The sequence below is a fragment of the Taurulus bubalis genome (genome assembly GCF_910589615.1).
Source record: "Taurulus bubalis genome assembly, chromosome: 7".
Lineage (NCBI taxonomy): Eukaryota > Metazoa > Chordata > Actinopteri > Perciformes > Cottidae > Taurulus > Taurulus bubalis.
In genome coordinates this window covers 850,001-862,442 of record NC_136595.1, presented here as the reverse complement: position 1 = coordinate 862,442, position 12,442 = coordinate 850,001, and the positions used below count along the sequence as shown (strand labels likewise).

General features: G+C 44.1%; 1 protein-coding gene across 1 annotated transcript in view; it reads right to left on the bottom strand.

Annotated features, from left to right (window-relative positions):
* szt2 (SZT2 subunit of KICSTOR complex) overlaps positions 1-12,442 on the bottom strand; it is a gene marked incomplete at its 5' end in the record, with an annotated part of 149,193 nt that overhangs the window by 70,010 nt on the left and 66,741 nt on the right. Inside the window, 4 exons of the mRNA XM_079221464.1 lie at positions 1,902-2,069; positions 6,421-6,505; positions 8,179-8,343; positions 11,042-11,160. Of these exons, the coding sequence (XP_079077590.1) occupies positions 1,902-2,069; positions 6,421-6,505; positions 8,179-8,343; positions 11,042-11,160 (537 nt within the window). The remainder of the gene's footprint in view (positions 1-1,901; positions 2,070-6,420; positions 6,506-8,178; positions 8,344-11,041; positions 11,161-12,442) is intronic.

Below are 12,442 nucleotides of genomic sequence, written 5' to 3'. Positions count from 1 at the left end.
AGTCATGTTATTACTTTAGTCATGTTGTTACTTTAGTCATGTTGTAACTTTAGTCATGGTTGTAACTTTAGTCATGTTGTAACTTTAGTCATGTTGTAACTTTAGTCATGTTATAACTTTAGTCATGTCATAACTGTAGTCATGTTATAACTTTAGTCATGTTATAACTTTAGTCATGTTATAACTTTAGTCATGGTTGTAACTTTAGTCATGTTGTAACTTTAGTCATGGTTGTAACTTTAGTCATGTTGTAACTTTAGTCATGGTTGTAACTTTAGTCATGTTGTAACTTTAGTCATGTTGTAACTTTAGTCATGGTTGTAACTTTAGTCATGGTTGTAACTTTAGTCATGTTATTACTTTAGTCATGTTGTTACTTTAGTCATGTTGTAACTTTAGTCATGGTTGTAACTTTAGTCATGTTGTAACTTTAGTCATGTTGTAACTTTAGTCATGGTTATAACTTTAGTCATGTTGTAACTTTAGTCATGGTTGTAACTTTAGTCATGTTATAACTTTAGTCATGTTGTAACTTTAGTCATGGTTGTAACTTTAGTCATGGTTGTAACTTTAGTCATGTTGTAACTTTAGTCATGTTATTACTTTAGTCATGTTGTTACTTTAGTCATGTTGTAACTTTAGTCATGGTTGTAACTTTAGTCATGTTGTAACTTTAGTCATGTTGTAACTTTAGTCATGTTATAACTTTAGTCATGTCATAACTGTAGTCATGTTATAACTTTAGTCATGTTATAACTTTAGTCATGTTATAACTTTAGTCATGGTTGTAACTTTAGTCATGTTGTAACTTTAGTCATGGTTGTAACTTTAGTCATGTTGTAACTTTAGTCATGGTTGTAACTTTAGTCATGTTGTAACTTTAGCCATGTTGTAACTTTAGTCATGGTTGTAACTTTAGTCATGGTTGTAACTTTAGTCATGTTATTACTTTAGTCATGTTGTTACTTTAGTCATGTTGTAACTTTAGTCATGGTTGTAACTTTAGTCATGTTGTAACTTTAGTCATGTTGTAACTTTAGTCATGGTTATAACTTTAGTCATGTTGTAACTTTAGTCATGGTTGTAACTTTAGTCATGTTCTAACTTTAGTCATGTTCTAACTTTAGTCATGGTTATAACTTTAGTCATGTTCTAACTTTAGTCATGTTGTAACTTTAGTCATGTTATAACTTTAGACATGTTATAACTTTAGTCATGTTATAACTTTAGTCATGGTTATAACTTTAGTCATGTTATAACTTTAGTCATGTTGTAACTTTAGTCATGGTTATAACTTTAGTCATAGTTATAACTTTAGTCATGGTTCTAACTTTAGTCATGGTTATTACTGTAGTCATGGTTATTACTGTAGTCATGGTTATTATTAATAAACAACTAACGCTCTTTAGCACGTAAAATTGTACATTTATAAAATTACACCGGCGAACTGCATGCTGGGCAAAGCTCACCCACTATCACAAGAAGAAGAAACTCCGTCGCGACATTAAAAAAGCCAGGAAGAGACAGACACTTCTGGTCCTTTTTCACCTACATTCCCCTGGGTCCTAAATCCCTCCATGTTTCCTAACACCCTCCATGTACAAACGTACAAACAGCTGTTTACCGCTTGCTGGTGAACAACGAGTAGAGAACAGCTGTTCAGTTGGCCGGCGGTCCTTTTTGGCATCAATGAATGAATGTGTTTATTTTAAAAAAAATACTGTGATATACCGTGAAACCGGCAGAATCTTACAAAAATACTTTGATATGAATTTTTGGCCATACCGTCCAGCCCTACCTGCAGTTACCAGATGGACCACTTTCAGAACGGGACTTCTTCCCTGATCGAGCCAAAGGTTAATAACAAGGTTTAACTTTTGTTCCCCCAGCTATTCGTGTACCTGAGACGACGTCGACGCAGTCCGCTTTACCCACGGTGGTCAGCTCATGGAAGTGGTCTGGATGAAGCGGGATCGTGCAGCTCTCTGACCTCTGAGGTGCAGCACAGTCCTGAACCGGAAGAGGACGACCGCGGGCGTCCAGGAAGGAGAGGGCGATGCAGGCGATACCTGAAAGAGCAGAAGACTGATCACCAACTAGTGCAGAACCGACGAGCTGCAGAGACAAAGCATTTGCTTTTGTTCACAGTTATCCAAAGAGACAGGGAAGCAGTGTTCATTTAGCCTCGGGGTCATCTGTGCAACTGGAAATATGAAAGCTGGTTTTAATTGCCATACTGTCTGACACCTTCTCCTCTGTTTTGTCACAGCAGCGCCTTTTCCTTCAGATGCACCAGTTCCTCACTTCAGGCCCAAGCATAGGATGTGCAAGTCAGTCCTGGATGAGTAAGTGAGTCTTGGATGTGTGAGTCAGTACTGGATGTGTGAGTCAGTACTGGATGTGAGTCAGTACTGGATGTTTGAGTCAGTACTGGATGTTTGAGTCAGGACTGAATGCGAGTCAGTACTAGATGTGAGTCAGTACTAGATGTGTGAGTCAGTACTGGACAGTTCTGTGAGTCAGTACTGGATGTGTGAGTCAGTCCTGGATGTGTGAGTCAGTACTGGACGTGTGAGTCAGTACTGGATGCAAGTCAGTCCTGGATGTTTGAGTCAGTACTGGACGTGAGTCAGTACTGGACGGACGTGAGTCAGTACTGGACGGACGTGAGTCAGTCCTGGATGCGAGTCAGTCCTAGATGTGTGAGTCAGTACTGGATGTTTGAGTCAGTACTTGATGCAAGTCAGTACTGGATGCAAGTCAGTACTGGATGTGTGAGTCAGTCCTGGACGTGTGAGTCAGTCCTGGACGTGTGAGTCAGTACTGGATGCAAGTCAGTCCTGGATGTGAGTCAGTACTGGATGTGCGAGTCAGTCCTGGATGTGCGAGTCAGTCCTGGATGTGCGAGTCAGTCCTGGATGTGCGAGTCAGTCCTGGATGTGCGACTCAGCCGGTGGATGTCTTGAGAGATAAACTTGCCATAAAGGAGACAATTGTTGACACTTTAACAATAACCATGTTTTTTTCACCAAAATGAGAGGTAGTATGAACATCATGTATCCATTCACAAAGAGAGGGAAGACGCCCTGTGACACGATAAACACACAGAGCAGCGGCTCCTCTCGTCTCAACATCACTGATGCTCAGGAGATGGACCCAATGACGCTCTGGTGGTTCTAACCCCGCTGCAGAGCCTCCTGTCCTGGCCGTGCACACCGGGATGCTTTCTATTCTTCTCTGTTATGAGATTCCACATCCGTCCTCGTGACGCCTCAGCCGTGCAGGAAATACAACTTTTCACGTGTGTGGTTGAGCTCAAAATGAAGGCCGGGTTTTAAACAGGTGTGGTCAGAGAGGGAGACAAGAGGCAGGGTTCAGACACGTTTTGACCAGTGGGTCTCCATGACTTCTCCATGACTTTAAACCAAATGTACATGACCAAAATCTGGGTGTAGACAGTAAAAAGTGAGTAAATGTAGTATTTAAACTAACAATGAGAATACAAAGCATACAGTACATACATGCTGCAGCTCGTGTACTAACGAGGACGCGGAAGAGAGATCACATTACTCCTGTACTAGCTGCTCTCCACTGGCTTCCTGTAAGATCGAGAATCATATTTAAAATCCTTCTCCTTACCTACAAAGCCTTAACTGGTGATGCACCATCATATCTTAAGGAACTTATAGTGCCATATTACCCCACGAGAGCATTACGCTCACTGAATGCAGGGTTACTTGTGGTTCCCAGAGTGTTAAAAAGTAGGTTGGGGTCTAAAGCTTTCAGTTATCGGGCTCCTCTTCTGTGGAATCAGCTTCCACTTTCAGTCCGAGGGGCAGACAGTCACCTCATTTAAGAGTAGACTTAAGACTTTCCTCTTTGATGGCGCTTATAGTTAGGGCTGTTTCAGGCTTATAGTTAGGGCTGGCACAGGTTTGCCCTGGTCCAGCCCCTAGATATGCTGCTATAGGCCTAGACTGCTGGGGGACATTTTAGGATACACTGAGCTCCTCCTTTCCTTCTCTTCCTCTTTCGCTCCTCCTCTCCTCCTCTTCACCTCTTCTTTCTCTCCTTCTGGATAAATGAATAAATCTCTTCAATGCATATTACTAACTCTACTTTCTTTTTCCATGGATTCGTGGCTGCCTGCAACCCTAGCCCTGCTGATGCAACTGGCCTGGAGCCGTCCTGCCAGCTGCCATGGCCCTGCTTTCTCCTCCCACTGCCCCTGGGATGCCCCTCCTCTCTACCTCCTTCTGCTTAATGGATCGTGGCTATCTGGATCATGGACCATGCCTACTACTCATTATATGAATAATTTCTGTCACATTCATTGAATGTGCTGTAACTCTGTTACGTTATTCATTCTGGTCACATGACATCTATTGCTTCTGTCCATCCGGGGAGAGGGATCCTCCTCTGTTGCTCTCCCTCAGGTTTCTTCCCTTTTTTTCCCTGTAAAAGGGTTTTTACTATCTTTATTGGGGGAGTTTTTCCTGATCCAATGTGAGGTCCCGGGACAGGATGTTATGTTACAGATTATAAAGCCCTCCGAGGAAAACTTGTATTTGTGATGTTGGGCTATACAAAATAAACTGAATTGAACAGTAAACCTTAAATGACACAAATGAATGAGACAATAGTTTGATTAAAAGAATAAACATGTATATAGATGCCTGTATGTATGCCTGCTTATATTTTGAGTCTTTCTTTTAAAAGCATATTCATTATTTCAAACTCAGCGTAAATGAACGTCATGAACACATGAATATAACACATTTACATGACTTTTACTAAACTTTGGGGATTTTATTCTTTTGAAGGACCTTTCCAGGCCTGGAAATAACTGTTTTAAAACTCCATGACTGTTCCAGGTTTTCCATGATCGTAAGAACCCTTACGTCTTCGTCTTCCTTGCAGTTGCCTCTGGTGCGATAACCACTCATAATGATTGACCTTACCACCCAATGCCCTGTAGGTTACAACCACCTCCCTATTCTCAGAACAGACATTCACTCAACTCTTTGATCTTCTCGACCCGCATCACGTGGGAGTCAGAGCCCTACTACCTTCCAGCTCGGATTTCTTCCTAATCTCGACTACACGCCTGTAAAGATTGGGGAATGCTTCTTGCACAGTTGTGGTGCAGACGGACGTGTAAACAGCCGTGAAGGCACTCAGCCCTCCTCCTCTGGTCCTCCTGCTACAGTCGGGTCTCCGGGGCCACGCTTTATCCCGGTGACTCACACACGAGGTGAACACAACAGCGCCGCGGCCGTGATTAGCTAACAGGAAGAGCTTTCCGTCATTTCAAGCGCCGGGCAGGGATCAGGTAGCATCACACGACTTGAGCACTTTGTTAAACAAATGAGACGGAGTCAGAGCTCCTCCGCACAGCAATTAAAAAGTAGTTAGACAGCTAAGTGGGACGAGTGCAGGAGCCCTCGCTGTTCAGGAGCTGACAGGCGCAGAGAAGTCGCTTAGAGAGACTTTAGGTGAGGATCCCCAGAGAGCTGCCACTTCTCTGCAGTCACACAACACTGTTAACCCTCTGAACGCCTGGAGGTGTCACAGGTTCCTCACTGCAATACAAGTCTGCTGCTCTATGGGAGCACCACCATCACAACTCCAACATGTCTGCTGTGCAGTTAGAATCCCGTAAATGATATTTTACAAAATTTGAAAAACGCTGTAATCTATTTATCCAACATGTTTCCAAGTGTTAGCAATGTTGGGGCAAAAATGAAAAAGGCTGTTGCTCTCAGACGAGTCCATCTTCCTCGTGTCTGAGGAGCTCAGAGTTTAATGTCTGGTTACTTCATCTGCATCATTTGGGCCGATATGTAGAAGAAGATGTTTTTGAAATATGACAATTTTGTCCGTAACGGAACAAGCTATTCAGGATAGCGTGTTCCACAATGACGCATGTAGCGGCGTGACTATGAGCCAAATGTTAAGTTGAAATGCAATGAGCGGTAGCAGGTTAGTAACAGTAAATGAGGGTTTTAATTCGGTAAACTCGTCATTCACATCATTAACTAGTTGCCCTTTTGGTGAGAGCTGATGAAGTTGTGTGTTCTCGCCCCACAGAGACGTCCCACACTGAGCTCCTCTTTGACAACAGAGGGCCCAGACTCTAAATGACCATAACTTACTGTAATGTTTACTGAGGGAATACATCAAGAGAAGTAGAGTCATGGTGGTCAGGAGAGAGAATGCAGCTTTAACACATGAAGCATATACTTCTATACAACCAGAGGAGTCGGTAGAGAGAATGCAAGTTAAGGCACTTCTGCATTGGCTTCACTTTTCAGAACCGGAGGAAGTAAGTAAATGCAAGCACGTGCACGTGCTTGCGCACGCGCACACGCACACGTGCTTGCGCACGCGCACACGCACACGCACACACACACACTCTACCTTTGCCTCCCGTCCCCTGGCCTCCAGGTTTATTGTAGAGGTAGGTATCCCCGTCGGCCAAGTCGCTGCTCAGATGAAAGTAGTGCTGCAGACGGAACAGGAGAGCAAATCAGCTGGAAGCTCAAACCACACGAGTCAGCATTTATTCCATACATCACAATGAGACTTGTCAAAAATGATTTCAGTCTCTGCCAGTCTGCAGAGCTGGAAGCCTCCCACATCTAGGATTGATTCATTCTTGATCCCGATCCCGCTGAGCAGAGCTGCTTTAGAGCCCTTCATGTCCAACAGGCATCATCAGTGCAGGGAGCAATTACTTATTTGTACAAGTCAACAACTCATTCAAAGGAGTTCGGGGACTTAAGAAAAAGCCGGACTGTTGACTTTGTTTTTATGACCTTTCCACTGCTCAGACATTTGGAGCAGCGGCCGTTTCTCGGGTTCTGAGTGAGAGAGATATCACACATCCTCTGGAGATCATCAGATGGCTGCTGGAAATGCTCTCTCTTCCTTAGCTCTTTGCTCTTGGAACCTACAACATGCTGCATGACTAAAGCCTAGGCGGGGTAGGTACAACGCATAGTAACCCCAAAAGAGTTGTGTTGTGTATGGGAAAAATAAATTTTAATTAGCTCCAGAGGTTTAGCTTCATTTGGCTAGCTGTTTCCTCTGCTTCCAGCTATGCTAGCTAACTCATCCCTGGCGCTAGCTCCAGAGTTGATGAGTGTTCCTCTCGTTACAGGAAAGTGAAAACCAAATTTGACGGAAATGTCCAACTCCTAAAACTACTAAATCTGTGCCGTAACTAAATACAGTTTACTGTCCAGGAGTAAAGACACCGGAAAATATTCACATTTAAGAAACTGGAATCAGAACATTTTGACTTTTTTTTTCCTTAAAAATGACTAAAACCAATCCACCAATAATCAAAACATTTGCCATTTTTGTGGCAGCTCTAATAGTTGCTGGCTGGGTAATGTGTAGTCTGCAGTGACTCAGTCACCAAGCTTTTAGCGCCACGTATTTTGCGACAGTGTGTGAATAATCTTTTTTGTCCATTATTTGGGGTCAGATAAAGGAAAAGAGGCTTTCAGGGGTAATTCTGATCCATGGCTTTTACAAGGTTTAGTCAAACAAAAGGTAAATGGAAATGTTTTGACACACAGTTCACATCCGTCAGCTTCTAGAGAACTTCGTGCTTCAGCTTTGACCTGCTGGACTTTGTGCACAGCTCTCCTGTCTGAGCGCTTATTAGCATAGTTCACTTTCTATTTGACCTTCAAATACAATCATTTAGATGATTTGGCTGTTGTTTTTTCCTTTTTCCTCCCAATTATCTACCGCTTGTGTTTCTCGGCCCGTCAGACTTTGTTGTCGTGATGTTGCTGAACATGTTCCCAGATCTCAGCAATTACCTTGCTTTGCCTCAGAAAGCCCTCTGAGCAGACAGAAGCCGTGTAGAAAATAAATAAAACTACGACACATGACCCATGATGAAGCAGAACTTTAAGGTTAACCATCAGATTTTGGCCTTTGTCTGCAACTCAAAGAAAGGTTTGATATCCAGCATGTTGTTTTGTTCCAGGCTCTCCAGGCCAAATAGAAAGACACAGCTTTCATCATCTTTGGGGAAATTCAGTTTTGACAACGTTGTTTATTCCACACATGAGAAACAAAGCACATGGAGCAATAGACAGAGCGACGTCACAGCAGTTTGATGCATCACACGGTTAGCTGGGTGCCACGAGGCGGCCGTACCTTGAAGTGGTGCGCCGTGTTGCTGTCGGTGTACTTGGGGACGTGCAGGAAGATGAGCAGGTTCTGCCTCAGGTAGTGCGCCACGGCGGGCAGCCAGGGGAGGCAGTACCGGGGGAGGCCGAAGGTCATGACCTCTGTGGCCGGAGAGCCTGAAGGCTGGATGAACTGAGCAGAGAACACCATCAAACAGCTGACACTTCCATCAAACACATGTCATGTAGCTGACACTTCCATCAAACACATGTCATGTAGCTGACACTTCCATCAAACACATGTCATGTAGCTGACACTTCCATCAAACACATATCATTTAGCTGACACTTCCATCAAACACATGTCATGCAGCTGACGCTTCCATCAAACATGTCACGTAGCTGACGCTTCCATCAAACACATGTCATTTAGCTGACGCTTCCATCAAACACATGTCACGTAGCTGACACTTCCATCAAACACATGTCATGTAGCTGACACTTCCATCAAACACATGTCATGCAGCTGACGCTTCCATCAAACATGTCATGTAGCTGACACTTCCATCAAACACATGTCATGTAGCTGACACTTCCATCAAACACATGTCATGTAGCTGACACTTCCATCAAACACATGTCATGTAGCTGACACTTCCATCAAACACATGTCATGTAGCTGACACTTCCATCAAACACATGTCATGCAGCTGACGCTTCCATCAAACATGTCACGTAGCTGACGCTTCCATCAAACACATGTCACGTAGCTGACGCTTCCATCAAACACATGTCATGTAGCTGACACTTCCATCAAACACATGTCATGTAGCTGACACTTCCATCAAACACATGTCATGCAGCTGACGCTTCCATCAAACATGTCATGTAGCTGACACTTCCATCAAACACATGTCATGTAGCTGACACTTCCATCAAACACATGTCATGTAGCTGACACTTCCATCAAACACATGTCACGTAGCTGACACTTCCATCAAACACATGTCATTTAGCTGACACTTCCATCAAACACATGTCATGCAGCTGACGCTTCCATCAAACATGTCACGTAGCTGACGCTTCCATCAAACACATGTCACGTAGCTGACGCTTCCATCAAACACATGTCATGTAGCTGACACTTCCATCAAACACATGTCATGTAGCTGACACTTCCATCAAACACATGTCACGTAGCTGACGCTTCCATCAAACACATGTCATGTAGCTGACACTTCCATCAAACACATGTCACGTAGCTGACACTTCCATCAAACACATGTCATGCAGCTGACGCTTCCATCAAACATGTCACGTAGCTGACGCTTCCATCAAACACATGTCATGTAGCTGACACTTCCATCAAACACATGTCATTTAGCTGACACTTCCATCAAACACATGTCATGCAGCTGACGCTTCCATCAAACATGTCACGTAGCTGACGCTTCCATCAAACACATGTCACGTAGCTGAAGCTTCCATCAAACACATGTCATGTAGCTGACACTTCCATCAAACACATGTCATGTAGCTGACACTTCCATCAAACACATGTCATGCAGCTGACGCTTCCATCAAACATGTCATGTAGCTGACACTTCCATCAAACACATGTCATGTAGCTGACACTTCCATCAAACACATGTCATGTAGCTGACACTTCCATCAAACACATGTCACGTAGCTGACACTTCCATCAAACACATGTCATTTAGCTGACACTTCCATCAAACACATGTCATGCAGCTGACGCTTCCATCAAACATGTCACGTAGCTGACGCTTCCATCAAACACATGTCACGTAGCTGACGCTTCCATCAAACACATGTCATGTAGCTGACACTTCCATCAAACACATGTCATGTAGCTGACACTTCCATCAAACACATGTCACGTAGCTGACGCTTCCATCAAACACATGTCATGTAGCTGACACTTCCATCAAACACATGTCACGTAGCTGACACTTCCATCAAACACATGTCATGCAGCTGACGCTTCCATCAGACATGTCACGTAGCTGACGCTTCCATCAAACACATGTCATGTAGCTGACACTTCCATCAAACACATGTCATTTAGCTGACACTTCCATCAAACACATGTCATGCAGCTGACGCTTCCATCAAACATGTCACGTAGCTGACGCTTCCATCAAACACATGTCATGTAGCTGACGCTTCCATCAAACACATGTCACGTAGCTGACACTTCCATCAAACACATGTCACGTAGCTGACGCTTCCATCAAACACATGTCATGTAGCTGACACTTCCATCAAACACATGTCACGTAGCTGACGCTTCCATCAAACACATGTCACGTAGCTGACACTTCCATCAAACACATGTCACGTAGCTGACACTTCCATCAAACACATGTCACGTAGCTGACGCTTCCGTCAAACACATGTCACGTAGCTGACACTTCCATCAAACACATGTCACGTAGCTGACACTTCCATCAAACACATGTCATGTAGCTGACACTTCCATCAAACACATGTCATGTAGCTGACGCTTCCATCAAACACATGTCATGTAGCTGATGCTTTTATCCAAAGAGACTTACAATAAGTGAATTTAACCATGAGGACAAACTCACAACAACAAGAATCAAGAAAGTACAATTTCTACAACAAAGTTAAACTACAAAGTGCTATCAGTAAGAGACATTTAAATGCTACTAAAGTGCTACTAGGCGCTACCTTCCTTATTCAAGGTGTAGTTGAAAAAGATGTGCAGAGACTTGGTGCTCTCTGGTTGGCCCAATAAAAACTCATAATTCTGGGTGTACTCAGAACTACAGGGAAGCCACAAACAACAGAAAGGTTTTGCTGCTGTTTTCATGTCTTTCTACAAAGAAGAGTCAAAGAGCCTTCACCTCCACGTCGGCCGGAGTCAGCTTGCAGTTCCTGACCAGCATGACGGTGATGATGTCCAGGGTGGTCTCGTCCAGGCGCTTACGCAACACCTTGAGCAGCTCGTCTGTGATCTCTGGACCTGAGCAAACAGAGGGGGTCAACAGCGCTGCACACACAATAATAATAACAATATAATCTCTTGCATCATAACAGGTGCTGCACTCAATGGTCAGTTCCAGAAGCTCAGTACATTTTGTTTTGCTGCACACAGAAACAGGAGGTGAGCAACAAGGTGTTACTCCACCAGACCAAGAGTCTGTAGGTCTATGAGTCCTGACACACATTGTGTCAGGACTCATAGACCAAAGAGTCTGTAGGTCTATGAGTCCTGACACACATTGTGTCAGGACTCATAGACCAAAGAGTCTGTAGGTCTATGAGTCCTGACACACATTGTGTCAGGACTCATAGACCAAAGAGTCTGTAGGTCTATGAGTCCTTACACACATTGTGTCAGGACTCATAGACCAAAGAGTCTGTAGGTCTATGAGTCCTTACACAATGTGTCAAAATAATTCATTCATGAAAAACTCAAGAGTCCATTCCCTTTTGTTTTATGGAGTCTTCGTCTGCAGATGAGTGCAATGAGTGTATGGGCAGAATACACACAGGTAGACATGCAGGTAGACATGCAGGTAGACAGAGGGGTAGAATGCGGCTGAATGAAATGATTGGTAGCGTTTATTACAATCCTGACAGACATACTGAATGTTATCTTCTTTCTTCTCTCAGCATTTGATTCATTGACTGATGTCAGGATGTCATGAGATCAACAAGAAGATCACTAACCTGCCTTTAAATATGACGACTCAGCTGTGTCCTTAAAGAGGAAACTCATCCTCTGGAAAGACCTTCATTCATCAGTTAGGCCAAGAATGAGCATCATGCTCCTTTATGAACAACTCGGTGTTATGAAGTATTATTTATCTATGCTTTACAATACCAAGTGCGGCTTATTCAGCTGCAATTTGTTCTTCTGCTGAAGAAGGAGATCTGGATGGTGTATTTTGTATTTTACAGTCTGCAGTACAACAGCGCCATCAAGGCATCAGCAGAGGAACAGCAGCCTGGTTCCTTTAGAGAAGGACGACTCAACAACAACCCACCGTAAGCTGGGCCTGGGTCTGGGCCTGGGTCTGGGCCTGGGTCTGGGCCTGGGCCTGGGTCTGGGTGTGAGTCTGGGTGTGAGTCTGGGTCTGGGTGTGAGTCTGGGTCTGGGTCTGGGTGTGAGTCTGGGTCTGGGCCTGGGTCTGGGTGTGAGTCTGGGTCTGGGCGTGGGTCTGGGCGTGAGCCTGGGTGTGGGTCTGGGTCTGGGTCTGGGCCTGGGCCTGGGCCTGGGCCTGGGCCTGGGTCTGGGTCTG